The sequence below is a fragment of the Zonotrichia albicollis genome, chromosome Z (assembly GCF_047830755.1).
Source record: "Zonotrichia albicollis isolate bZonAlb1 chromosome Z, bZonAlb1.hap1, whole genome shotgun sequence".
Taxonomy (NCBI): Eukaryota; Metazoa; Chordata; class Aves; order Passeriformes; family Passerellidae; genus Zonotrichia; species Zonotrichia albicollis.
The window spans coordinates 87,291,005-87,305,967 of NC_133860.1; the positions used below are offsets into that span (position 1 = coordinate 87,291,005).

Here is a 14,963-nt window from a genome sequence, read left to right on the forward strand (position 1 = left end):
AATAATAATAATTATTAATTAATAACATTAATTTTAATAATAGGTCACTCTTCAATAGCAGAAGCAGGTCTGTGTGGTTAAGACTTAATTAATCATTGTGATTAGCTTTGCTCAAATCAGCTGAGAGCTGTCCAGCAGCTTTCAAGTGCTCCAGTCTCCATTCCTGCAGAGATAAAGATGTTTATGTGTCAGAAGGCCCTGGACACCCTTTCTTCACCATGGCAGCCCTGTTCAGTGGGCTGTTGGACCCTGCAGGGTCTGGACACCCTTTCTTCACCATGGCAGCCCTGTTCAGTGGGCTGTTGGACCCTGCAGGGTCTGGACACCCTTTCTGCACCATGGCAGCCCTGTTCAGTGGGCTGTTGGACCCTGCAGGGTCTGTCTCCTCGCTGTCGCAGCTGTTCCTGCCCCTCTCACTGGGCTGGCTGCTCGGGTGTGTGGCTGACACCCATCCCCTGGCTGTGCCTGACACCCAGCAGCTCCACTCTGAGGCTGGCAACTGGGAGATGCCTTGTGGACAGACCAGACCCCTGCAGCCTCCATCAGACTCCTCCAAGGATGGGAGGGGAAGGGGAGGGCAGTGCATCCTTCTCTGGGGTGTCCCTGGGCCTGCTCATGGGGGGCTTATGGCCTCTCCTCTCCTCTCCTCTCCTCTCCTCTCCTCTCCTCTCCTCTCCTCTCCTCTCCTCTCCTCTCCTCTCCTCTCCTCTCCTCTCCTCTCCTCTCCTCTCCTCTCCTCTCCTCTCCTCTCCTCTCCTCTCCTCTCCTCTCCTCTCCTCTCCTCTCCTCTCCTCTCCTCTCCTCTCCTCTCCTCTCCTCTCCTCTCCTCTCCTCTCCTCTCCTCTCCTCTCCTCTCCTCTCCTCTCCTCTCCTCTCCTCTCCTCTCCTCTCCTCTCCTCTCCTCTCCTCTCCTCTCCTCTCCTCTCCTCTCCTCTCCTCTCCTCTCCTCTCCTCTCCTCTCCTCTCCTCTCCTCTCCTCTCCTCTCCTCTCCTCTCCTCTCCTCTCCTCTCCTCTCCTCTCCTCTCCTCTCCTCTCCTCTCCTCTCCTCTCCTCTCCTCTCCTCTCCTCTCCTCTCCTCTCCTCTCCTCTCCTCTCCTCTCCTCTCCTCTCCTCTCCTCTCCTCTCCTCTCCTCTCCTCTCCTCTCCTCTCCTCTCCTCTCCTCTCCTCTCCTCTCCTCTCCTCTCCTCTCCTCTCCTCTCCTCTCCTCTCCTCTCCTCTCCTCTCCTCTCCTCTCCTCTCAGCAGGGGCTGGGGACACAAATGTGCCACTGGGTCCACCCGCCAAACTTTGGTCTTGTGGTGAGGGGAGCATATGCAGAAAGGCATTTTTCGTATTGATGCCTGTGTCCTGCACTGAAAAAAGAGTGTCTAATGCCTCCTGCCATTGCATGGCTAATGCTAAGTGGTCATGTTTTCCCATTACTCACAGGATCATAAGGACCAAGGTGCAGCAGCCACCCAATCAGCAGGTCCCGGCTTCCAGTCACAGCATAGGTAAGGAAAACTTTTTAAAAAAATACATTAAAAAATAATAATGGATTACAAATATTCTGAAGAACTTTTAATCATTCTTATGGACAGATAATTCTGCATAAAACAGTTCAGCACACGTGCTAATGTGCCTTCTTTGTCATTCTCCAAGGGCTGAACATAGTAAATGAATTTTATAAATACTGCTAAAAGGTTTTGAATTTTACTGATTATTATGATAAATAGCTTTCACCATGAGACAGAAAATTGAAATCTAAACCAAAAAAACCCCACTAATAGGGGTCTATAGAATGTCAGATAATTAAAGTAATAAATCAAGAAAGGGATACTTATTCATAACATTTTCTGCATCATTAGTCAGTAAGTAGTTTTGAATGTGTTTTTTCCATCTATCAACCATCCCTTCCATAGTTCTTTGTGCACTTGCAGTCTTGAGTGAAGAGGTAGCAAAACTTTGTGAAACTTTTAATTCATCCTCAGAGCAGTGATGCTGCAGCCTGAGGGGGTGATGCTGGTGGAGGGTGACCCAGAGGGGACCCCCAGGCTGCTGAGACCCCTCAGCCCCGCTCCTGGCTGGGTGTTTCTGTGAGAGGGTGGGTGTTTCTGTGAGAGGGTGGGTGTTTCTGTGCTGCAATGCAGCAGGGATGCAGGAGGGGCTCGCTCAGGGCTCAGGGCTGCTCTCCTCATGTCCCTGTTCCATCAAACCCATCGGGGCACTGGCCAGCCCTTGCTCCCTAGGAAGTGCTGGGGGGGCCCTGGTTTCTCTCTGCCTTTATGTTGTCACCTGTGATACGGTGAGATAATTGCTGCTTCTGTCTTGGCAAGGGTGTGCTGGCACTGGGAGAAAGGGAGGCGAGGTGCAGGGCAGCCTTTTTCAGCTGCCCTTTTTCAGCTGGTCAGAGGAGTCATGCTGTTGACCCTGTGCCCTCAGACCTTTCTGTCCAGAAAATGCCGACGCAATCTTGGGGACAAAAACCTCCCTTTATCTCACTGTGGTGGCTTAAGTGTTTCTCTTCCTGAAAAAAGTCAAGAATAGAGAAGAAGAATCTTTTTTCTCAGGGCTTGGAGTTGATAGAGGGAGCATGGATTCCCGACATGGCTTTGCTCCGTGTGAGTCCTGTCTGGGGGTCTTTGGTGTGGTCCCACATGTGTAACCCCCATCCTGTCCCTGGGGTCTGTGGTGACTTCTAGGATGTAGGGACATGGCAAGACAGGCTCTGTCTGATGGTGGTGCTCCCTCCTCTGCCTGCTCCTGTGAAGCCATGGACACCCACAGCATCACAGGGGCAGTGTTTGCTGTGCAATCTGGCACATCCACACTGCCCTTGAGTGTCTGCCCTTGCTGGACACAAACAGGACCCTTTTCTGAGGGCTCTTCCAAAGCAAAATCGATTTGGGTCATTTTTCTGGGAACCTCAGGGCCTTTCAGCCATCCATCGCTAGGCAGCTGCAGGTGTGCAAGGTCTCTGTGGCCAGAGGCCAGTGGTGTGGGCTGACAGGATGCAGAGAGCACAGTGCAGCAGGCGTAGGGTGCCCTGCTCCCAGGAGGGTCCTGACCCTCTTGTGCCAGCTCCTCTCTCTGCATGACTGTGCTCCCAGCAGGCTCTGCCCACCTCGCTGGGCTGCTGTGCCACTGGAGGGCCCCTGCTGTCCCAGGCCATGAGCTTTTGTGGGAGATGGGGCGTCTGGCTGCTAAGGAGAAGCATCTCCTGTCCCTCAGCACACAGAGCCAGCCCCTTGTGATGGGGCAAGGGTTGGTCATGCCTCTCCTGCCCCCCTGCACTGCTGCTGTGGGGATGGGCATGGCTGGGCTGAGCGAGGGCTCTTCCTGAGGCCACGAGGGCCAGCTGAGCCCCAGCCCTCCTGCTTCACCCCGTGGGGGCCGTGGTGGCTGACGGAGTGCCTGTCCTTGCCTTGCAGCCTCCACGGGATCGGTGACCCAGGTGTCCTCTGTGAGCACTGACTCTGCTGGCTCGTCCTACTCCATCAGCGGCATCCTGGGCATCGCCTCGCCGGGCGCCGAGAGCAGCAAGCGCAAGCGGGACGAAGGTAGCGGGGCTGGCTCGGGGAGGGGCAGCGCTCAGCGCGGCTGGGGCTGGGGTCTGTGCTCTGCACGGCCCCTTGGGACGTGCCACGGTCACAGACAGGCACTGGGGCCCATCCCAGTGCTGCATCCAGCGCTGCATCCAGTGCTGCATCCCAATGGTGCATCCAGTGGTGCATCCAGTGCTGCGTCCAGTGCTGCATCCCAATGGTGCATCCCAATGGTCGGGTGCAGGGCGCTGCTCCAGCCGCTGTGCAAAGCTGTGGCAGTGTGTCAGTTTGGAGCCAGGCCTTCCTCCACACTGTGGAACTTTTCCCTCCTGCCAGCGAACAGGGGAAGAGACACAGTTGTGTTGACTCTGTGGCCGCCTGAAATAGGAAATATATATGCAAAGTGACAGAAAATTAACTGCATAGACATCTGCTGTGCTGCTTCTCCCAGGACTTGCTTCACCAGGGACATTTGTCAGTCTTGAAGGGTGGGAGTAAGCACAGTTACAAATCCAGGTTATAAATGCATAGTTAAATGTATGCATTGAAGCAGGTAGGGTAGAAGTTTTATGTTTTATCAGCCAGGTCAGGACACAGGCTGTCTCTACTGATACCACATGGCTCCTCTGCCACAGAGACATTTCTTGGGTGTCTGTCAGAAGACACTGCTTTAACTGCAGAGAAAAGGATTAAGTGTTTTGTTGGAAAGCAAAAGCAGTTCCAGAAGGAGAGCTGAGAACCTTCTCAGCTTTTCTCAGCTCATGTTCAGAAATGTGCATGTGATTGCTGAAGCAACCCCCCTCATTTTGGCAGGATGAGTCATGGGGTTTGAGCTCTTGGGCTGGACAATAATGCTGTCCTCAGCAGGCTGCTTAAACTGCTTTTGTAATAGGCTCAGGGCTGCAGGTTTGGAGAGGCACAGTCAGGAACATCTTTGTCTGCTAGAGGAGAGCCCCAGGAGCATCCATAGCGCCCTCCCTACTGTCCTGCTTACCACAGGGTCCTTCTGCGTGGGTCTGGGTGGGGGCATTGTGCTCCTGGAGGAGTCCCAAGGCTCTGTGCCTGCCACACATCCCTCTGATATAAGGAGGAGAAGCATGTCACCCGAGTCTGGCCTGTGTGATGATGTGGGTGCCCAGGCGGCAGAGCTAATTTAGCCATCTCCTGGCTTTGGGGGGCTCTGTGTCCTTTGTCTGCAGCTGTGGAAGGTGAGTGCTCTGCCTCCCTGCACACGCTCCTGGAGCCCTGGCAGTGCACATGTCCTGGCTGCCCTCGGCCTGGGGCTGAGGTGCGAGGCACTTGCCCTTCCAGCTGCACCCAGCACTTGATATATAATTCAGTAATCAGTTTTGTTCTCCTCACTCGTGACATTTTATTAGCAGATGTCACCAGTATTTAACCCAGTGGGAAGCTTGCTGGGTAGCAACAGGGGCAAACCAAATCAGACAGTCTTTATTGGTTTTTATAGCTGAAGGTGTCATTTTTCCCCCATTGTAATAGGGACTCGGAGCAGATGTGCCTTGGTGGGGGATCAGTTTCTCTTTCACTTTTGGTTAAAGGACATGCTGCTGCAGACTGGCATGAGGAGCAGGCTGTCCTGCAGGGAGCCCAGGCAGCTGCTGCAGCCCCAGGACTGAGTCCAGGACTCTGGACGACTCTGTCGTGTCCCTAACATTACCTGTATGCTGTTAAAATAGAGACTATCAATGGGCACAAGTGTCCCATGGCCCATCCTGCTGCGGCTAAAATCACAGAATGCCCTGAGCTGAAAGGAACCCACAAGGATCACCAAAGTCCAACTCATGGAAAAAAAACCCACAAACCCAAAATCCCACTCCAGGGCTATCAGTGTCCTGGCACAGTGCTGCAGTGTGCAAGCTGGCACCTTCCAGCCCCTGTCAGGTAATGCAGGGGCTGGCACACAGAGCAGCAGGGCTGTGTGCTTCCCTTTTAGAGATGCAGCTGATTCAAAAGGCTCTGTGCAACCATAAGCAAACTGTCTGTGGCCTGCTCTGCCCAAGCTCAGCAGAGCATCCTCAGCAAAGTGCCACTCAGGGTGCAAGTGTCTGCTCCTTGCTGCAGGAGAGGTTAGGCAGATTTAGATACGTGCAGCAAAGAGCTGCAGAGAATATAACATTCAGTCTTAACAGAGACTTCCCAGCAGTGGAGCAGTTTGGGGAATTGAAAGCAGTGTGGCAGGAAACTTCCACTTGTACCAGTTGTTGTGTTTTGTTTCCATTCTCACCAGCTATAATCCAACATTGCTGTCAGCATCTGGTGTGATGATGTAAGTGCTGGCGCTTTCTTCCCTTGACTGAACTCTTTGAGAAATGCCTTTAATCACAGATATGGTGTCACAGCCTTCTGTCTGAGAGAACAGGGCTCCAAGAGGGGTTGGGACACTAACAGAAATGAGAAGGATTGCACACGGTGGTGGATTGCACATGAAGGATTACACACAGCGTCTGTAAGACATTGCAGAGCCGTCCCATTCTGCAGTCACTGTGTTTTCAGGAAGGGGTGCCCTGGGTTAGGCATGTCTGGGTTCCAAGCAGGGCTGGCCAGTGCATGGGAGCTGATGTGGGATATAACACAGGGATATTTCCAATGACACCAGCACCACGGCCACTGTGGAGATCAGCTGGAGAAGAGCTTGGCAGTGACAAAGGTGGACAAGAGCTCACCAAGTCAGTGACATGTCAGTGACAGAGAGACAGAGAAAAGCAAAGCATACCACTCAGAATGAGTGAGTGTTTCTGTATTTTGTGTCTTTGCTCCATAAGAGGGCCCATGAGCTATGTTTTCCCAGATGGACAGAAATAAGAAAATACGCTCACAGCTAGGCAGTGGTTTGAAGGGCTCTGAGCACAAATGCCTGCCCACACTCTCAGCATCAGCAGGTGATGGAGTTCAGTGCAGAAATTAGCCACTGATGAGGTCCGGTGCTGACATAAGTCCCTATTATTCAGCTCACTTCAGGCAGTGACCAGAGCCTGCTGGTGTTGGGGAGTGATGGTAGCCTGCCCAGAACTTTCTTGGGGTCTTCTGCACCATGCAAGTGATGTGCAAAGGACTGAACCGTGTGAGAATCTGAACTGCAAGGGAAACAATTAAAGCAGACAAACACTGAGGGGAAAAATGCAGGAGGTTATGGAGGGAAAAAAATCACCTTCCAATACAAACTGCAGGTTTATTACATCAAAAGAGTTAGGTGTCAGTCTGGGCAGTGGTGAGTAGGAAGGGACACATGGAGAGAATTCCTTAAGGAATAGAGAGGGGCTGACCAGGCCTCCAGGCTCCGTGGCACACTGGGGAGATGCCTACGTGGAACTCCTGGGATGCAAAATCCCACTGCTGAGTCAGCAACAGCTGAAAAGAGGCAGTGGGAAAATACATAAAAACTAAAAAACTCACTCTGTGCTGCAAGCAGGTTAAACAAGTGGAAGATGTCCAAGCCCACACAGCGGTGAAAGAGAAAGAAACACCCTCCAGAGTCCTCAGGAAGTGCTGGGGTCCCCTCTAATGCCTTCTGGCCCCACTTCAGCAGCACTAACTCACTGGTGCTGCTTTCCCCCAAGGAATGAGTCCGGGGTGAGATGAAGCTTCTGGAGGGCGTGAGGTTTTGCAGGGCTGGCAAGTCCTGATCTGAATTTCTCCCGCTGCTGTAGACCGTCCTTATCGTTCAGGGCTCCATTCCTGGGGTTGCACAGTGGCTCGGGCTATTTGTCCCATTATTTCTTTATCTCTTCAGAAGAAATGGTTTTCCCTCACCACACCGACACTGACATCATCATTTTAAATAGGGTTTCATGTGGGCTTTGCTATTACATTGCAATGATGGCTTCACCTATGCTGTATCCAAAGGAATCTACTTTTGGGGGAAGTTTTATTTATTTTTTTTACATTTCATTGGAAGCTAATTTTTCAGTTCTTGGACATAATTTCTGAGAACAATTGTAGTTTTCTTTCAGCTTTTGCATTTGCCTTTTGTGTACCTTACATGGTCCATCCTGAATGTGCTGACATGGCAGCAGCTCTGGCCATGCTGGTGATTTGACACCAGCAATGATGGTGTCACACGTAGGTGCTTGTGGATGTCTGAAGGAGGAGTTTAATTTAAGAATTAAGCCCTGGAGTGTTCCAAGAACCACCCTGCATCTGGGGGCTCATTGATACTGATCCAGCCATCCCAGACATTAGCAGGAGCAGCTCAGCTGGCACAGGATTTCTCCTTGAAATTTCATTCCTCATGAAATTCTAGGGAAGAAAAAAAAATATAGGTCAGCTCAGATCTCCACTATGGCAGCATTAAAATAATGTAGCCTCAGTTTCTGAAAAAGTTCTGCACGTCTAGATTCACAGAAATTAAGCAAAAAGCCATTTCAGCCTCCACCTGGAGCTGCTCTGATGTTTGAGGGCAAAGTGTTTGCCAGAATTCTGGGGAGGAGGCAAATTTCAGGCTCTGCCGAGAGAGACGATGGAGCCTGTGGGCTGAGAGCCTCCTCGTGCCACCTTCAGTTGTGCCAGACAGGGGAGCATTCCACGTTCTTCACTGTCAGTGTGAGTCCCAGCCTCGCTGGCAGGCTGGACACGGGGTGTGCCTGAGCTCTTTGCATTCCTGAGCGTGAGGCTCTGCTGACAGCTCATGCCTCTGGACACGGGGTGTGCCTGCACCCCTGAGCTCTGTGCATCCCTGAGCCTGGGGCTCTGGACACGGGGTGTGCCTGCACCCCTGAGCTTGGGGCTCTGCTGCCAGCTCATGCCTCTGGACACAGGGTGTGCCTACATCCCTGAGCTCTGTGCATTTCTGAGCTCCGGGCCCTGGACATGGGGTGTGCCTGCATCCCTGAGCTTTGTGCACCCCTGAGCTCCGGGCTCTGGACACGGGGTTTGCCTGAGCTCTGTGCATCTCTGAGCTTGGGGCTCTGGACATGGGGTGTGCCTGCATCCCTGAGCTTTGTGCATCCCTGAGCTTGGAGCTCTGGACACGGGGTGTACCTGCATCCCTGAGCTCTGTGCATCCCTGAGCTTGGGGCTCTGGACACAGGGCTTGCCTGCATCCCTGAGCTTGGAGCTCTGGACATGGGGTGTGCCTGCACCCCTGAGCTTGGAGCTCTGGACACGGGGTGTGCCTGCATCCCTGAGCTCTGTGCATCTCTGAGCTTGGGGCTCTGGACACAGGGCTTGCCTGCCCCCCTGAGCTTGGAGCTCTGGACATGGGCTGTGCCTGCACCCCTGAGCTCTGTGCACCCCTGAGCCTGGGGCTCTGGACACGGGGTGTGCCTGCACCCCTGAGCTTGGGGCTCTGCTGCCAGCTCACGGCTTCTGTGGGAGCGCTGTGCACATGGCCACAGCTGGCTGGAGGGCAGTGCCTGGTGGGCAGCTGTTTGCAGGTGGGGCTGTCCCCGTGCCTCGTGTCTGAGGGGTTTGAAGGATGGGCTGGTGCTGTCCTGGCCATCAGTGGCGCTCACCTGCTCACAGCTGAGCACAGGAAAATTCCCTGCCAGCACAGCTGCCCTCTCTGAGCACGCAGGTTACCAGCTGTCTGCTGTGCACATCAAGCATGTTTGTCACTCCTCTCCTAATGTGGTCCCCGGGGCCCCTGTTTTCTGGAGAGCTCTCCTCTGGCTCTGAGGTGAAGCCCTGCCAGTTTGCGACTGGCTTCAGTGGAGCAGGGATTTTCTCAGAGCTGTGTTAATGAAAAGCCCAGACTTCCACCACTCCTTACGGCCCTGCTGTAGCTCCAGCTGTTCTCATCAGGAGCTGTCAACTGCTAGATGCTTTTCAAGGAACAACCTCTTCATATAAATTTAGCTGAAATTCAGTTTAGGGGTAGGTGACTTGTCAGATCATCCCGATGGTGCCAGTGCTGGGGCTGGTCAGGATTCTTTCATAGGAATGCATTTTTGAAAGAAGATGCAGTTTTATGGAAAAGCAGGACTTGTCACTTTTGATGGATGTTTGTTATAAATGCTAATATAAAGTAAGTAGAAAAGTCATGAGCAAGATGAATAATTCTCATTCATCCAGGAATCAGTAGAATCCAGAGAGGAGGAAATGCTGAGGTGCACCCACAATGCATGTATGTATCTTCGTGTCTCTACAGAGCATGTATCTATGTGCCTCTGATGCATCTGCCACATATCTGTATAAGCAGAGAGGTGACCAACGTTTTGCCTTACAATGGGTAAATTACATTACTCAAAAACTTTCACAGTTAGTACTCTATTTTTTAAATTATGGCAGGGGTTTCTGAGAGGTCTGAAGAACAAAATCAAGAGAAGATTGTTTGGCTCTTTGGTGGTTAGTTTCCTTCATGTGCCACTCTTGAGCAAGGTGCTTCTGTGAGAGGAGGGTCACACACTTCAGATCATGATGTGTGATTTTCCCCCTTTTCCCTGTCTGTACATCAGTGCCTCTTGGCTCAGCATACATCTGCACTGTTAAAACAAATGCTTGATTTTCAAGCGTGTTTGGGATGAGGGGAGCTTAGAGGAACTGCAGTGTCTTGTTAGCCTGGAAGAGAGATTTGGCCAGTCACAGGTGGTGGTTGGAAGGAGGCAGGGCACTATTCCTACACAGAGCATAAGGTAAATGATTTGGCAACTCTGTCATATCAAGAGCTCTTCCAGCATCATGTGTTTCTGTGTCAAGCTTTCTCTGTGTCCAAAGCAGTAATGGGTTTTCCATTGCCTTCTTCCATCTGTAAGGTGGGGTGACCACCAGGGCGAGGGTGTGGCTAGGCCAGGGTCTCCCTACGCCCCCCAAGTGTGCTTCTGCCCCTAGGGAAGAAGCAAAGAGTTGTGCAGGTAGTGTCAGGTCAGCTGCCTTCCCACAAAGTGCAGCCCTGGTACCAGCACTGTCATGTAGGGACTGAGATCGGGTTCAAGCAATTCAAGCTTACTGGAATTTTAAAATCAGAATTATTTCCTTGACTGAAATGAGAGCCTCATGAAATCCTGAATGATAGTGGAAAACCGCTTTGTGTTGGTGCTTTGGGAAGCTCTGGAGTTCATATTGTAAGCTGTAATTGCTGTTGTTGCCAGTTTGCCAAGTTGCCTGTGAGCATTCAGAGCAAAAGCAGGGAGAGGCAGAGAAGGGAGGTGTCCTGGGACTGGCAGCTCTCTCCAGGTCCATTTTTGTGGTCACAAGGGTTTTCAGGATGAGAGAGAGGCGAGAATGTCGATTCCATGTTCAGAAGGCTTGATTTATTATTTTATGATATATATATATTACATTATGACTATTCTAAAAAGAAATAGAAGGAAAGGTTCTCAGAAGGCTAGCTAAGCTAAGAATAGAAAAGAATGAATCACAAAGGTCTGTGTCTCAGACAGAGAGCGAGAGCAGCTCTGCTGTGAGTGGTCAGTAAATCCAAACATCCACAGGAGACCAATCACGGATCCACCTGTTGCATTCCACAGTAGCAGATAGCCATTGTTTACATTTGTTACTGAAATTGCAGCTCCTCACAAGGAAAAATCCTACGAAAGGATTTTTCACAAAAGATGACTGCCACACACGTCCTTTTAGTGTGTTCTTCACATTGAGGCCTTTGCATTGCTAGAGGTGGTTGTGCAGTGTTGACTGAATCCTGCCCATTTTGCCCTCTCCTGGTATTTGCAGAATGGTCCCATTGGGGATTATCTGCATCAGGCTTGGTGACTGCATTTTGCAGTCACTTGGTGTAGGTTTTAGCTAATTATATGAATAGCTGGACATACCTGTCTGCAGATTGGATTCATACCTGCAGGCTGTCTGTGTTTGCTGGATGTGCCAGCCCTTGAGAAGAGCCCCTTGAGGAGTTTGTCATGCCATGGTGATGGGTATGGTGGAGCTCAGGGAGAGCTGTGGTGCTCACCAGAGGTGGTGGTTTCCTTGCTGAGTCCCGTGCTGAAGCCCAAACCTCGGCTGAGGGCTTGCTCTGCCATGGGGTGGCAGAGGGGCACAGGGGAGGATGTGAGGGTGTGTGAGGATGGGCACAGGGGAGGATGTGAGGATGGGCACAGGGGAGGGTGTGAGGATGTGTGAGGATGGGCACAGGGGAGGATGTGAAGGTGTGTGAGGATGGGCACAGGGGAGGATGTGAGGATGTGTGAGGATGGGCACAGGGGAGGATGTGAAGGTGTGTGAGGATGGGCACAGGGGAGGATGTGAAGGTTTATGAGGATGGGCACAGGGGAGGATGTGAGGATGTGTGAGGATGGGCACAGGGGAGGATGTGAAGGTGTGTGAGGATGGGCACAGGGGAGGATGTGTGAGGATGGGCACAGGGCAGGATGTGAAGGTGTGTGAGGATGGGCACAGGGCAGGATGTGTGAGGATGGGCACAGGTAAGGATGTGAGGATGTGTGAGGATGGGCACAGGGGAGGATGTGAGGATGGGTACAGGGGAGGATGTGAGGATGTGTGAGGATGGGCAGAGGGGAGGATGTGTGAGGATGGGCAGAGGGGAGGATGTGAGGATGTGTGCGGATGGGCACGGGGAGGATGTGTGAGGATGGGCACTGGGGAGGATGTGAAGGTGTTTGAGGATGGGCACAGGGGAGGATGTGAAGGTGTGTGAGGATGGGCACAGGGGAGGATGTGAGGATGTGTGAGGATGGGCACAGAGCAGGATGTGAGGATGTGTGAGGATGGGCACAGGGGAGGATGTGTGAGGATGGGCACAGGGGAGGATGTGAAGGTGTATGAAGATGGGCACAGGGCAGGATGTGAAGGTTTATGAGGATGGGCACAGGGCAGGATGTGCTTCTCAGCAGTCACACAGCGGCTGGAGCGTGTGCAGGGCATGGAGTGTGCCCTCAGCCCCAGCTCAGGCTGTGTGCATCCCTGCACCTCCTGAGGCACGGCAGCCTGTGCCCGCCCAGTGCGGCTCTGGGTGTCCAACAGCTCAGGCACAGCAGCAACAGCCATCGTCAGCAGCACCAAAGGATGCATTTGAGCTTCACCCAGATGTGCTGAAAAGAGCCAAATCCCTCTTTTTATTCTTTTTTTTCCTTGAAAAGATTTTGCAGATGGAAAAGGAAGTCCTAATTGGGAAAATCTAGAGATGGGTGTCCCTACCTGCTCCAGTAGGACTTTTAAGCGTCTGATAGATGAAGTACTGCACTGGTGTTTTGCTGAACTTCCACAACAAGACTGATTTCAGCTTGTTTCCCCATTTCATGTCCATACAACCACAGACTGTTGGAATGGTTTGAGTGGGAAGGACCCTCAGAGGACACCTAGTTCCAGCCCCCTGCCATGGGCAGGAACCTTCAGCTGCCCCTGGTATTCAACTAGATACCCAGCTGGAACCTTTCTGTTTTGTTCGTACTTTTGTGCAGTCTGCCCCCAGTGGTCTGAGGTCTGTTTCTCTGTACTCTGGCTCTTCTGTCATGACAGGAGTGCACTCAAGCCACTGCACTCCACCTATAGCGCTGGAGCAACTTTTCTTGAGCTGGGAGTTAGTTTCAGAGCCGTGGCCTTTGTTGTCTCCATTTCCTTCATGAGCCTTAGCTAGGGAGGTGCCTCCACAACTTTTTCCTTGGTCTTGTGTGTTGTTCCTTCTGGAGCAGTGATTTGTCCCCATGACTTCAGAGATGCAAAGAGCAGCTGCTCCTCTGAAAGCAAACAAAGTCTTCTTTTCAGATGACTGTGAGGTGTGAGCGTGGAGCTTGCCAATGTTTTATCTCATCTGAGATTCTGCTCAGAGATATTTGTAGTCAACGTGTACCTATGATAATTCCTGTAAGATAACAGTTCTAGCTGGAGACTGATTATCCTTTGCTCCTGCAGATCCATATTTCCAGTGGAGGTTAGGAACCAAGGATTCTTGCCTGAGATGTTTTATAGTGAAAGGAAATCCAGTTAAAATCCATCAGCTGGGCACTGATCTGGCTGATTTGAGCATGGCAAAAAGCGTATCTACAGCAGAGGTCAGGTATTGAAATTCTGTCAGATACCAACATCAGTGCAATGTGATGGTTTTCTGATCACAAGGACACTCCATCTTCATAAAACTGCTTCCCTGTAGCTCTGTAACGGGGTGCTGGCTGCAGTGACACATTTGTAGACTGCATCAGCTGCTGTCTGGTTTTCTTTGGTGGCAGACTGAGTCGGGATGTGCATTCGCCATCAGCACCTTATTTGTTTAGAAACTTCCTGCAGCCTGTCATTGTGGTTCTCTGACATCTCACAAAATGTCTCAGAGGCAGGGAAAGTACATCCCTCACAGGACATGGAATGATGGAATCACAGAATGGTTTGGTTTGGTTTGGTTTGGTTTGGTTTGGTTTGGTTTGGTTTGGTTTGGTTTGGTTTGGTTTGGAAGGCCATCTCTAAAGGCCATCTAGTCTGACCCCCCTGCCATGGGCAGGGACACCTTCCTCTAGATCAGGACTTCAGAGATGCTGATTAGCAGGGCAGACAGGGTCTGTAGGATGCTGCTTTTGTGGGAACGATGCCATCCCAAGGTTCTTCTTTCAGGTGCTTTACATGATTCACATCAACTTTTAGTCAACAAAATATGAAGAAAGCAAACTTGCAGTGAGGAAACATCTGTAAGAACAGCTTTGGTTGAGTGGTGGCCATCTCACACAGCAGAGCCTCATTTCCCTCTGATGCTGCAGTAACTGCTGGGCTGCTGGGTTTTGCCTGATGAGCTGTCACAGAGCTCTGCTGGAGTGGGTACTGCTCACCCCCACGCTGCTGCATCTAATGGCCAGGATGCATGTCCTCCTTTTGCATTTCCGTGCTTCAGGAGGGAGAGAAGCACAGCCCTAAGGGAGAAGCTGTGAGCAGTTGATGCACAAGTGTGCACATCAAAGGCTTCCTGGTGACTGAGCATTTCAGGTGAAGAAAACAGAATATCTTATATTGGCTAAACAGGCTTCAGCCTCCCCCCTTATAATTCTGAACAATTATTGTTGAACTTTGCAGTCAAGGTACTCCTTCTGTGTTCACTTTCCCTGCAATGCAATTTTCTGCACCTGCTGTCCCTGGGACATTTGACTGTCAGACTATTCTTTGGAAGGTGTCCAAATTATCAGTTTTAGGGCTTATTGGACTCAGCTGCCACACTGCCCTCTATACAGTTCTTTGAGTTAGACAGATTTGGTGGTGGAGGCTTTTAAAAAACTCAGACCTTTCAGAAGTGGTTTCTCAGCAGTCTGATAACAGGGCTCAGAGTGGCTCAGGCAGGCAGATGGTCCAGCATCTTGCATGTTGCCTGGAAATAGTTAAGCAATACTGTCTGGCTGGACGTCAGAGCCTACAGTGTGAGGAGCACGGCCCTGCTCCCTTTTCCACACCTTTTCTTGGCTGGAGGTGATGGGAAGCCCTCAATCCCACAGGCAAGTCATCTCTCAGAGACAACGTTTGCTATGTGCTTTGGCTGCAGAGCACTCAGGAGCCTCCTGCTGTGCCAGCTGGGCTCCTCTGCGTTTCCTTCCAT

General features: G+C 51.5%; 1 protein-coding gene across 1 annotated transcript in view; it reads left to right on the plus strand.

Annotated features, from left to right (window-relative positions):
- The window catches only part of PAX5 (paired box 5), a 123,836-nt gene that overhangs the window by 14,125 nt on the left and 94,748 nt on the right, over positions 1 to 14,963 (plus strand). The window contains exons 4-5 of the mRNA XM_074533206.1: positions 1,431 to 1,495; positions 3,413 to 3,541. Coding sequence (XP_074389307.1) covers positions 1,431 to 1,495; positions 3,413 to 3,541 — 194 coding nt within the window. The remainder of the gene's footprint in view (positions 1 to 1,430; positions 1,496 to 3,412; positions 3,542 to 14,963) is intronic.